General features: G+C 38.0%; 1 protein-coding gene across 3 annotated transcripts in view; it reads left to right on the top strand.

The window, feature by feature from the left end:
* The window catches only part of RANBP3 (RAN binding protein 3), a 58,294-nt gene extending 45,910 nt beyond the window's left edge, over window positions 1–12,384 (top strand). For all 3 annotated transcript variants that reach the window (XM_021528177.3, XM_021528176.3, XM_021528175.3), the window contains 6 exons: window positions 254–356; window positions 1,196–1,320; window positions 3,564–3,684; window positions 5,259–5,401; window positions 7,030–7,213; window positions 8,070–12,384. In XM_021528177.3, coding sequence (XP_021383852.1) covers window positions 254–356; window positions 1,196–1,320; window positions 3,564–3,684; window positions 5,259–5,401; window positions 7,030–7,213; window positions 8,070–8,113 — 720 coding nt within the window. In that variant the 3' untranslated portion in view covers window positions 8,114–12,384. The remainder of the gene's footprint in view (window positions 1–253; window positions 357–1,195; window positions 1,321–3,563; window positions 3,685–5,258; window positions 5,402–7,029; window positions 7,214–8,069) is intronic.
* The last annotated feature ends 641 nt before the right edge of the window (window positions 12,385–13,025 follow it).

Raw genomic sequence — 13,025 nt, 5'->3', positions numbered from 1 at the left:
TCAAAATAAGGATTGAAATTTGGTATCAGTTCAAGGGAAAATAATTTGAACTGTTTTTTAGGTCACGCTCCATTCAGTTCCTTGGCTGACTGTAGGATAGTTTTAACTGTGAAAGCATGTTGTTTGAGATTCTTTTTTTGTCATATGGTTTATAAATACTGAAGCTGCCCTCAGTACTTGGTCACTAGTCTTGTTTAGCAGAATTAGTGTATGCTTTCTCTCTTCTGTTTACCTCATCTTATTTCTGTGATAGAGTCCACCAAAATCAAATGAAGGTAGTACAGAGGGTAATAAGGAGAATGCTGCTACAGAGTCTGGGTCTGAATCGTCTTCTCAGGAGGCCACACCAGAAAAAGGTGAAAAACAAAATAAAAATATTATATATAATGGTAGTTAATCCCTTTTAAAATTACTGTATTTTTCAATAGCCTGTTACTTTTCAAAAACATAAGATTTTTATGTTGCCTTTATTGTCTCCTGTAACCAAAGATACGGGCTGAGTGTGGAAGTTGCTGGATATAAACATGTGCAGGCTGCCCTTTCTTTTTCATTGACAGTCTGTGGTTGTGAGAGTATCTTCAATGGAATAAAATTAGAGGGAATTAACAGAATTGGTAATAGGACTTGGTAAAAAAACATAGGAGAAATGTGGCAAACTTTTTTTAAAAATAATTCTATTTTATTTCAAGTGACTGAATTTCTGGGTCAAATGTGTATTATTGCATTGAGTGGGTGCCCCACATGTTGCTTGAACTCAGAACTGTTTGCTGGATTCTATGACTTCAGATTGTCAAGATATTATGGAAATTCTGGGTTTTCTTCAATAAACTGCCTGCAAGCCCAAATGGAAGTGGAAAATTAAATGCACTGTCCATGTGTAGGCACAGTTGTATGGCTGGCAAGAGTATCAGTATTGCTGGAGCATCTACAGATAAGCAGGTGTCCATGCAAAGGTTTTGAACTATTGTATGTAGGGACAAAACTTCTTGAGAATTTATCTATTTTGTTCCTTATGCTTGTAAAACAAGTATTAAAAGACAATCTTTAACTTCTGCTTTAAATATCAGTCCTTTTTTACATGTTCTATTTAAGCTGTTTTCTATACATTTCAAAAGGTCTCAAAATTCTATTAGACTTTTGTATATCTTACAAAATTTTATGCTAATAATTCTCAGACTCTCAAAATGTTGTTCAGCTAATAATATTTCAGAATCACTGGCAGAGTCTGCAGCAGCCTATACTAAAGCAACAGCAAGGAAGTGTTTATTAGCGAAGGTAGAAGTGATTACTGGGGAGGAAGCTGAAAGTAACGTGTTACAGGTAAGAAATGGATAGAGGAGCTTTGAGTTTATGGGGATTCATATGGATGTCTGTCACAGTAACAAGTCCATAGATAAGCTGGATTTAAATCTATACAGGGGACCCTCAGCCAAATCTATTAAAGCTTAGATGCAAGCACACCACTGGCCAGAGATCTGGGCAGAGAGAGATCCCAACCAATCAGCTGTTTAAACCAGGAAGTTTCAAACCCCCTATATAATCAGGCCTCCATAATAAACTGTTGCTGTTGTTGCCTGGATCTCTGAGAGTTTTGTGTTGTCCCTGTCTCTGACCAACGGCCCCATGTAACAGATCTCCAGTGAATGCATACCATCTGATTCCCTACAATTCAGCCTTCCTCTATATCTCTAATGTATTTTCTTGTGTTAAAATGCAAACTCTAGATATTTATATCAGATCCTTATTTATTAACTTGTTATACATTGTTTTTTAATTTCCTCTTTCTGAATAAATTTTAGTATATAAGCCATCCAGGCGTATCTTAAGCATACTTTCCTGAATCTGTCACATAGAAGCTTCTATTTTCTGTGAGACAATTATTTGGAAAAAAATTAAATTAATTAAATATTTTTAAGTTCTTCAATTGTTGTACTACAGAAGATTTTTTTAAAACTTGGAATGAACTATTTATGCCAGTAGTCTCGTTTCTTGCAAAACAGAAACTATATCACAAACACTCAGGAATTTGGTTTGAGATACTTAATTGAATTAGTGATGTTGTAGAAGGATATTTGGTCATGACTTGGACTGCTGATTTTAATAATGATATATTTAACATTGTAGTTATTCATTAACTTAAATATACTTTCTAACTCCAGTATATCCTTAAGAAAAACTTTCAGGGTTTTCATATAAAATGAAGTGGTATATGTATTTTTTCCCATCTCTCTTTATCCTCTAATTATAGTTTGATTTTTTCCGTGAGATATTTTGTTTCTCAGCATTTGAACTGTGTTATTTTCAAGGATAACTTTTTTATTCTTACAGACATGATGCTCTATTCTTCTGACACCAAACAGTTGCACTATCAGTATCTAATGCCCATCAGTTACACCTGCGTTACCTTACAAAATTATACTCTGTAATGTTGGTCTTCTTGGACTTCTTTTTACCACACATAAATGGTCTTTAAGTGGTTCTTCTGTTTCTATGTACATCTCTGTTTCTATGTAATTCAGAAATGTCTGGATCTTCAGATAATTGAACAAGAAACGGAAGAGATAAGAATCCTGTTTCACTTAGGAAAACCACAACTTTTGGTGGTTGTGTTTTTAAATTACAACATACTCATGCAAGTCAGTCCTCTATGAAGTATACAACTTAATAAAGTTGTATACTTCACAGAGGACTGACTTGCATAAATATGTTGTGATTTAACAGACATCTTGCCTAACTTTAATTATTTTTTTTTCTTGTGAAATCTAATGCATTAAAATTCCAAGTGGGACTTGTACAGACAGAACTATGTTAATGTTGCAGAAACATACAGAGCTAGATGTTCTGGTGTGAAGAAGATAAGAAGTTGAGGGAATGAAAATGGAAGTATCTTTTGCATTTAGTGCATGCTTATCTGTGGGGAACTTGAGGGGTGATGGTTTGAGGTATAAAGCCTCAGCAGTAACAGTGAAGTTGGATTAGAGAGGGCAATACAGAGTAGAGATGTTTGGCATGGAAGAAAAAGGGAGCTTGTAGGTCAAGATCCTTCAGTATTCCTACTGTTGGAAAAAATAAATGCACATATTTGAATTTTGTAACCTCTGAACCCTAAGTTATTAATGACTTTGTATGGTTCAGGCTTTGATAATGAATTGATAATGAGCTGGCATGTTTGTTCATCCTTTACTTCCTTACAGGAAGAATTTTGCTTTGCTTTCATTATATTTGCTGGGTTGCAATGTGTACCTAAGGCTTTTTAAAGAATGACATTAAGTTTCCTCTGTGAAAATTTATATCTTACCTGAAAATTACTTCTTGTTTTGATCTTGAACCCTCTTATTCTTCAAGAATATGTAGCTTCTTTTAATAAAACTTGAGGAATGCAGACAGCATATTTTGAGAAATTTATTGCAAAAGAGAGGATGATTGTTTTGGTTTCCACAGCTATGAACAATTAAAAATTCCAGTATGAAATCTGAATATTTTTTTTAATCAACTGTAGGTGACTAAGAAATATATGATTACTTCAATCAACCACTATGCCATAGAGATATTTTCTGTTACAGATTCAGTGCAAGCTGTTTGTATTTGATAAAAGCTCTCAGTCTTGGGTGGAAAGAGGTCGAGGACTCCTGAGACTCAATGATATGGCTTCAACAGATGATGGAACATTACAGTCTCGACTGGGTAAGAGGAACCAGGGGAAATGAGATACTGGATGACAGCCATGCTATTTTCATAAGGTTCTTCCTTGACACACAGCAACATTCACTTCAGTTTGTATTAGCTCCAGCAATTCAGTAGCAGTTTGGACCTTTTCTTTTGCTTCAGTTAGTGAATACTGCCTCCAAAGAGGGTATCTTCATACCCTTCTATTGTGGCAGATGTTCCAGTTACTTTTTCCCCCAATAAAAGCAAGCCATGTTTAGTAACTAGAATATTTGCCTAGAAATTGATTGTAACATCATTCAGATCTGGCTGCTTTGGATGGGTTGCTTGTGATGAGGGAAGTCTGAATAGTGTACGATTGTTCAGGCTGGCAGGAATGTGCATTAGCCTGAGATTATCTGCTCAGATACCACTGCTGAACTTTAATGTATTAACATATAAGACTTCAGACTAAATAGCTTTAGATATGACTCATAATTTTTAATAACCTTGTTGCAGTTTAAGCCCAGCCAACAGCCAAGCCCCTTGCAGCTGCTTGCTCACTCTCTCTCCAGCAGGATCAGGGAGAGAATTAGAAGTATATAAAAGTTAGAAAACTCCTGGGTTGAGATAAAGGCAGTTCAATAAAGAAAGCAAAAGCGGTGCATTCAAATTGCAAACAAAGCAAAACAAATTAATTCAGTGCTTACTGTGGGCAAGCAGGTGTTCATCCATCTCCAGGACAGCAGGATCCCATCATGTGTAATGGTGACTTGGGAGGACAAACGCCATCACTCCAAATATCCTCCCTTCCTCCTCTTCCCCCTGCTTTATATCCTGAGCATGGTGTTTTCTGTTCTGGAATATCCCTTTAGTCAGTTTGGGTCACCTGTCCCAGCTGTGTCTGCCCCTAACCTCCCACATAGTTGTCACAGCACAGCTGGTATGTAGCTGGACAGATTAATATGGCCATAAACAGAGATCCAATTCGGCTTGCCTAGTTCATTGGAGAAAATAAGTAAAGTCCCTAGGTGAGCAATGATAGGATAAATTTGAACTCAAAGAACCCCAGCCAATTCCATTCAATCCTGAATGCAAACATATCACTGGTCAAGGAGCTAGGTAGTGCAGAGACCCTGATCAATCAGTTGTCCAAGCACAGGAACCCCCTATAAAAGGGCACGCCAAACAATAAACCGAGCTATTTGTCACATGATCATCAGTAATTTCTGTTGTACCTGTCTCCAACCTATGACCATAACGTATTACATACTCCCATTGTCCTCATCAGTGTATGTAGTATGAAAAGCAGAAAATACCTTGGCTCTGTGCAAGCACTGCTCAACAATAACAAAAACATCTCTATATTATCAACTGTCCGTTCAGCAGAAACCCAAAATACAGCTCCATAGCATTGACTGGAAAGAAAGTTAACTCTACCTCAGCCAAAACCAGCACAAGTCTACATTCTTCTTATTTACAGTTGTGACAAAAGCCTAAGAGGGCTTATTTGTAAAAAGACTGAAACCTTTGTACAATAAAAAGTGTATTGACTGTTTTGAGCTTCCTGTTGTGTCTTTTTCCACCTAACTGATCTTGTAACTTGGCTTTAGTGATGAGGACTCAGGGGAGTCTCAGGTTAATCTTAAATACGAAGCTCTGGGCTCAGATGCAGATCGATAAAGCCAGTGAGAAGAGTATCCGTATCACCGCCATGGATACAGAGGACCAAGGAGTTAAAGTTTTTCTTATATCAGTGAGTACTATTTATGTCTTGACCATCCTACTCAAGTTGGTGCTTACTTAAACTGTAGCTGAGGTAGCATTCCATTTTTCTTTGCACCCTACACTGTCTTAAAATCACCCCTGCCCCAAAGACAAGGCACTTGGCAGATTTCCTGGTCTAAAAAGTCTTGCTAGTTGTGAACAAAAGGCCACATCAAAGGCTACCCTATGAAGCTGTGTTGCTCAAAGCATTGCCCATAGAGTCATGGGATCTGTTCCACACATACTGAGACTCTAACTATAGTGTTTCATGCCAATTCTTTTCTGATTTAAAAAAAATGGCATAATTTAATAGATTTTATGCAGTAGTTTAACCAAAATTTGATCTAGTGGAAGTTTCAGCACAGGAAAACCATCATTGTCTGCAGTGCAGGAGGATGAATAGGTGCCCACTGAAAAGGAAACACTAAAACTGTCAATAACATCATATTAGTACTTAAGGTTTACGTATTTTAACTTTGATTTTCCTTTGATACAGAGTATTAAAGCAGAAACAGGATAGTGAAAGTGATTTCTGTGCTTACTAAATGGGGAACGGCAATTGCAATCAGAATTACTAAAACACTGATCTGATCATACAGTCAGTAAGGGAGAAAGGTCATTCTCTAATGCCTGCTAAAGCACTAAAAGAATTGGAGAGGTCTGAGAAGATTCTTTTGATTTGCACTGATTTTACACAAGATGTGGCAAAAGAATTAGTGTTCCTAGGGATCAGAAATCTAGAGCATCAGCAAATGGCCAGCTTTCCCTGTGACATTAGGTTTGTAGGGCTGGGATCTGGAGTCTCAGAATTGAACTTAATGATACCAAATATGCATTGAAAAAGAAAAAAAGTAAAATTATTGGATAAATTTTTCTCCATATTTTTCTAGTTTTGAAAGTTTTGAGTTAATCTGTCATAAGGTTATTAGCTCTTGATTTTAGTATTGATAAAAGGTATCTTATTTGGAATTACTTTTTCATTTCAGCTTATTTAAGGAGAATTTTGCTGATATACAGTTGACAGATTGAAGTGTCAGATGGGGTGGATGTAAACTATTTTTTATGAAAGAATTTGACAGGTTTTCAAAAATGCTTCCCTATGAAACAGAGACTGTTCAAAAAAAAACTTTGAATAATTGCCTGTTTGTTCATTGAGTTTTCTCATTATATCTCATACTGAAATTTTATGCCAGTGCCTAATGAAACAGTTGGATTGATTATGATTAACTAATGTATGATGTTGAATTATTGACGGGGCAGCAAAAATCTGCAAGATTTTAATTGAAGGTCTTTTTAATATAATCTTTTGGGAGGTGTCAGGAAATCTATGTGATTTATATGTGAAGAAGGCTATATGAGATCAGCAAATACTGGGTATGTTAGCCAGAGAAAGTTGGAACTAAGCAGATGAATATACTCTTACCACCAGAATTCTCTATATCTAATGTCCTGCTGTGTACCACAGCCCAATCTGACCAGTTTGAGAAATACTTTATGAGAAAACTAAAAAGTATATTGTGAAATTTGGCATGACTGGTGTGTATTATGTCATCTGTGTTTTAATTGCATTATAATTCCATGCATCTTTTTCTTATTTCTGAATATTAAAAAATGCAGGCAAGCTCTAAAGATACAGGGCAATTGTATGCTGCATTGCACCATCGGATCTTGGCCTTGCGCAGTAGAGTGGAACAAGAGCAAGAAGTCAAGAATGTAGCACCTGAGCCAGAGGTAACACAGTCAAATGAGGAAGACAGTGATGATGATGATGTCATTGCACCTTCAGGATCAGTTGGAAGTGGTAAGAAGGACAATGGTATTTCCTGTTTTCCATGCATTTTTTTCTGTGTCATTTCTTAAAGCAAGTCTGTGCTCATTGTGTATGTCTATGGAGTAGGACTATTGCATGGCTTTCCTTTTTGAATGCAACTACTCCTTGCTTCTCCAAACTGGTAAAAGGCCCCTGTGCTGCCTCTGAGATGCCAGATTTAGCAGAGGTTTTCTGTGCTTTTTATCACTTACAGGATTTCTAAGGGTGGTTCTGAGTTTCATTTTGGCCTTCATCATGGCCAGGAGTTGCACATAAAACCTGAGATGACTCAGGATCAGTAGACAGCATCCAGACTGACCTTTACAGTAGAGAGCTGTTTGGAAAGCAGAAGGCTTACAAAGGGGCAGAGTGTAATGTTTTTTATTGTGCATGAGGAGACCATAATTTAAGAAAAATACTAGTCTTCAGTTTGAAGAAGGCTTCCTTTTGTACTCTGAACTTGGATGTCTTCTGTGCTTTGCTTTCTTGTGGCTGGGAACATCCAGCCTATGGTAGTCCTCCATCTTGATTCACAGAAGGGGAAAACAAAAGGAATGAATATGAACAAAAGCAGTGGGAAGATTAAAGTGCTTTGAAATTGAGCTTTTAGGTTTTGGGATGCTGCTGGGATTCCTGAACTAGATTAGTCAAGAACATAAAATTGTACAGTAGACAAATATTAGTCTGGAGAAGGCCATATGCAGTGTGGGGGAGGAAGAATTCTATGAATTCTCTCATTGAACACCTGAATCTGAGACTTATGTAGGTTATTTGAGATGAGTCTCTTACTGCAAGGCAAGAAAGAAAAGATATTTCTTATGACCAAGAACTACTTTTATTGTTTCAGGTCCTAATGATGAAGGTGATGGGCAGAACATTGGCAGCACATAGCAGATGTGAGCTGATCTGCTTGCAAGGCTGCTATAAACACCATCTTGCAGGCATCTCTGGATACCCCAGGCCAGCGATTATTTCAGGCAGTTTTGAAAGCTCCAGGACCTAAGAACTGTGCATCTCTGTTCTATTCATTTGGGTTTTTGGTCTGGATCAGTAGATTCCACACAAAAAATAGCAGACTTGGAAACTACCTGAATGTGGTTTGGGACGTTGAAAGCTCATCATATTGATGAGCAAAAACAACAACAACAAAAAAAAATCCAACCCCAAAACAACAAAAACACAAAATGCAACCACCCTCAACCATTTCCCCTCTTCCTTGTAATTAAAATGGCACATTACAGCTTGTTACAGCTTTTCATTGGGACCTTTTGTCTGTTTCTTCAGTAGTTCATGTCTTGCAGGTCTCCAAGATAGAACTTTTCAATGTGGTTCCAAATTGAATTCTGCTTTTATAACCCCTACTCCCCTTTACGCAGGGAAACTCAGTCCTCACCAGCTCCTATGCTCACTGGCTGCCCTTTTGGGTTCCTTTATTTTTTTTGGATTGTAGATGGGGCAGGTTATGTTTTTACCTTTTAATCCCAACATGGGTTGTGGATGTGGACACCATTGTTTGCTGTCTAGTGGATTTGTAAACAGAAAGCAACAAAACATTGTGGTTCACCAGAAAAGCTTTTTTAATGCGATAAGAGACTTTAAAGTCTGCAGGACGTTTTGCTAACTCCGTTTTTCTTTCCACTTCATTATTATCTTTTGGGGATTTATATTGTGGTGAGACTTTTTTATTTTAGTTTTTCAATAAGATGCTCTCGTGTGTTGAAAAAGTGAAACTATTGTTTTGTACTGTTCTGTTACTATTTAAGGGAGAGCTAAGCCACTATATATAATAGATGTTGCATACATTTTTTCTTAGAAAATTTTGTTTCTGTGGCTACAGTAAAGTGCAGGAGGCATACAGGTTAGACCTTCAGAAAAGTTAATGACAAAACAGCTGTTAGCCCTTGGAAGAATAATAGGCTCATGTAATGAGCGCTGCCACCCATTAAAATAAATCTATATAATAAAGCAGCTCTCATTTAATGGCTTGATTCAACAAGCCATTTAAGCACTTGCGTGACTTAACTGTATGTGAATAATCTTACTGAAGTCAATGCAACTCTTCATGCTTAAACTTGAGGACATTTTTTTTAAATCTTGTTGAATTAATGGCCTTAAATAGAAAATTTAACTTCTAAACCCTTCCTCTCCTTGTTCCATTTTCTGAAGTCTTGCAGCATGAAGAAAAAGGTAATACTGCCAGCCTTGAGTAGTTTGGGCTGAAGGTTATTGTATTCTGTTCCACCACAAATAAAAGCAAAAATGTGGTTTTTTGTGTGTAATTCTGAAGTACTCCTACTGTAACCATAATTTTTTTTCTTTTTTTTTTTTTTCCCTTTGGATATTTTTTAATCATTTGAGCCTTTTGTGTGAAAGTTGAGTTTTATTTTCTTACTGGAACATATAGTATGTTCTTGTCCAGCAAGTTTGGAATTTGGTAGTCACCAGGTCACTTTCACTTTAATTCCCCAAATTCTTCTATTTCCTTTATAGTTTGCTGATAGATGATTTCTTACTTGCATGCTTGCTCTTTTGTAGGTTAAGGATCTAAAATGCATCACCTAAAAGAAAATGAAAGGGAAAGAAGCATTTGATGTAGGATGAATTGAAAACGGAAACCCAGGTTATAACACAAAGTCAACTTTGAAATTTGGTATTCAAATAGCAAAACAGTCCATACTGCCTCTTATTTTAATGGAACACACTTTTCACTGGCAGTCAAGAACAAGTCTTCCCCCGTTTTCTGTTGTTAATCATCACTGAAGACTGATGCTCTTGTGGCAGAGGGTGCTTTCCCTTTTCCTGATAGCCAGTTGAAGGAACATCTGTGATTACTTTTCTGGCAATTGAAAAGGGCTAATGATAAGCTGTGCCACTGCATCTTGATCTCTCTGGATTGTCTGCTCATGCCTTCTTGCATTTTGGTTTTCTTTTTTCCTCCTTAGGGTTATGGCGGTTCTTACCAATGAACAGACCTGTTGCTGCACCCCCTACTCTTGCCATGCTTCAACAGGAACATGGCAGATTCCTTAGTATCCACCACACAATTGTTTCTGCATCACAAGGTCTGGGGACTTTCAAGTAAGTGATCTGCATTTTGGATCTGGGATCTTTTACATTGTTGAGATACTCAGATTTAAACTACTCTTTTCAAAAACTCTTGCTCCATAAAGCTGTTTCTTGTTAACAGCTTGTTCATAAGGAAAATTAATATGGTGTCTTAGCCCGCACAGTCTACTTCTGTGAAAACAGGCATTATTTCCTGGACCAGCCTCTATGGTGCCCATGCTGAGTCTCACTTTGAAGTGTTTTACCTAAAATGCAATTGATGGTGCATGAAGATTCAGAAATATTGAGTAAGCATGCTTGCTTTGGGGCTTGATGGTACACAATAACATACAGCTTTCTAAAATATCGGCAACTATTTACTGATGTGGATTTTATTTTTAGCTAGAAGCTTTGCATAAATGTTTATAGTGAGGGCAGAAATGTTGCTGTGCATCCTGACAGAATTGGCAATGGGTTGAGTTCAGGCCCTGCCCAGCAAGAGACAGTTAGCCAAAGCAAAACCCTGACTTAGCTCTCTGCTTAACCCTTAGTAAGCTAGTGACAGGCAAAATCAGATAATGCCCATGTGTCTTGAAAGATATATGTAAGACTGTCATATCAAAATGTACATGGGAATTACATTAAAACCTGTGCCGGCAAGCAAGCAAACAAAACACCTTGAGCCCTGCATTGTGTTTCCTGTACCGAGCAGTGGCTGTTCGTGGAGAGGGTAATGGTGACCAGCTCTGCTGCCTTACAGCAGTCTTCCTGTTGATCATGCTTGTGCTCCATCTTTTCCCTTAGGCCTCTTGTTCACTTTTGTGTGGTGTTGACAACTCCTGTATATCCTGTTGGCTGCTGACTCATACAGGCACAGCCTTTCATGTTTCCAAGTGGAAAAAAAATACTGAAGAGTGTAGTAAAGTTGAACATACTTGCTGATGACTCAACAGTGTACTCTGGCAACCAGAAGGGCCAGCCATGTGCCCCTGATGGGGGGCATCAGGCCAACTGGGTGAGGGAGGGGATTGTGTCTCTCTGCTCTGCACTGGGGCAGCTTCATCTTGAGTTTTAGGGGCAGTTTTGGGCACCACAGTATAAAAAAGAAATTAAGCTAATAGAGGAGTGTCCAAAGAAAGGCCACAAGGATGGGGAAGGGTCTAGAGGGGAAGTTGAATGAAGAGCTGCTGAGGGCACTTGGTTTGTTCAGCCTGGAGAAGAGGAGACTAAGGGGAGATCTCAGTGCAGTCTTCAGCCTCCTCATGATGGGACGTTAGGGGCAGGTCTGTACACTCTCATGATCAATGAGAGAGCTTGAGGAAACAGCACGGAGCTGCGTCAGGTGAGGTTTAGCTTGGATATCAGGAAGATTTTCACCCAGAGGGTGATTTTAGAATTGAGATGGGCTCCTCAGGGCAGTGGTCACAGCACCAAACCTGAATTCAAGAAGCATTTGGACAGTGCTCTCAGTCATAGGGTGGGGTGCCCTGTGCAGGGCCAGGAGCTGGATTTGATAATCCTGCTGGGTCCCTTCCAACTCATCAAGCTCTATGATTCCATGAAAATGTTGTTAGAATTGTGATGTCACTGAAACCAGAACTAAGTTTCGTATCCATAAAATGAAAAAAAATGGCACCCACACGAAACACAAACATTAAGGTAAGAGAATGTTGTCATTACAACATCTTTTTGTAGTCCAGTTCCCAGTGCATTGCTTTAGAGAAGACAGGGCAGGAAATGATTTAATGAATAAATGAGTCCTCAGCCATTCTGCATGAGAACTAGGGTGGGAGGTGACCAGATTGTTAGAAGCCTGTAGGAATAAAAAATGTCCAGCTTTGTAATGGCTTCTCTCTGTTCTCTGAAAATCAATTGATGCCATTGCTTGGGTATTACTGCTATTAAATGACTGCTCCCAACACATCCCATTCTGCAGTTGAACTGGTCTCTTGCTCTCCCAGTGAGTGTAGAAAATGGTTTATTTACTTTCTAGACACATGTTATATATTTCAAAATTTACCATGTTTCCCACAATCTTCTCTAGTTTTAGGAATTCCAGTTATGATAATTGCTGTAATTTGTCATACAAGATTTTATTAAACTGACTTTTCACTGTGTGCTTTTTCTCCCAGTGTTACTTGGTCTTTCTGTGCACTGACTGGCTTAAGTTGAACTCTAGTCCATTCTGTGGGTAGCAGATTGTCAGAGACAATGTTACAAAGATGGTTTAATTTTTTTTGTAATGGTTTCTTTTTTTCCCCTCCTGTGAAATCATCACAGACCAAAACAGGTGCAAGAGAGAATTGCTTAATCAGACAGCCTTGATTCTTTTCTGCTAGGTGGAAGTACAGGTATCTCATTAAGAAATGCTTACAGATAATTTTTATAAGTAAAAGACCTTCTCATTTGAAGGTAGTATTCAGAGCTCTGTTTTGGCTACCTCCTTTCAAGGACTCCTTTCCAAAACTCATCCTTTTGTAAAGATACAAAAGCTGAATTTGTCATTGAGAGCACTCATAATTCTGTTGCATGGTGTCTTGGTTTGACAAGACAGGAGTCTGTGAAGGAGGGCGAAAAGCCTCCTGTGCAATGGAGAAGGTAAACCCCCTCCCTCCGAATTACTAGGATTTTTAAATTAAAAGGCTCTCAGGCAAAGATATGGGAATGGGAGTAACAATTCTTTACTAGGAGAAAACTAGTTAACAATTTAAAAAGGCAAATGCAATCAGTACAAACAAAACTAGTGATAAAGTCCACA

Source organism: Lonchura striata, chromosome 28, assembly GCF_046129695.1.
Source record: "Lonchura striata isolate bLonStr1 chromosome 28, bLonStr1.mat, whole genome shotgun sequence".
In the NCBI taxonomy this organism is placed as follows: domain Eukaryota; kingdom Metazoa; phylum Chordata; class Aves; order Passeriformes; family Estrildidae; genus Lonchura; species Lonchura striata.
The sequence above is the reverse complement of the archived record's forward strand: the minus strand, read 5'-3'. Positions and strand labels throughout refer to the sequence as shown.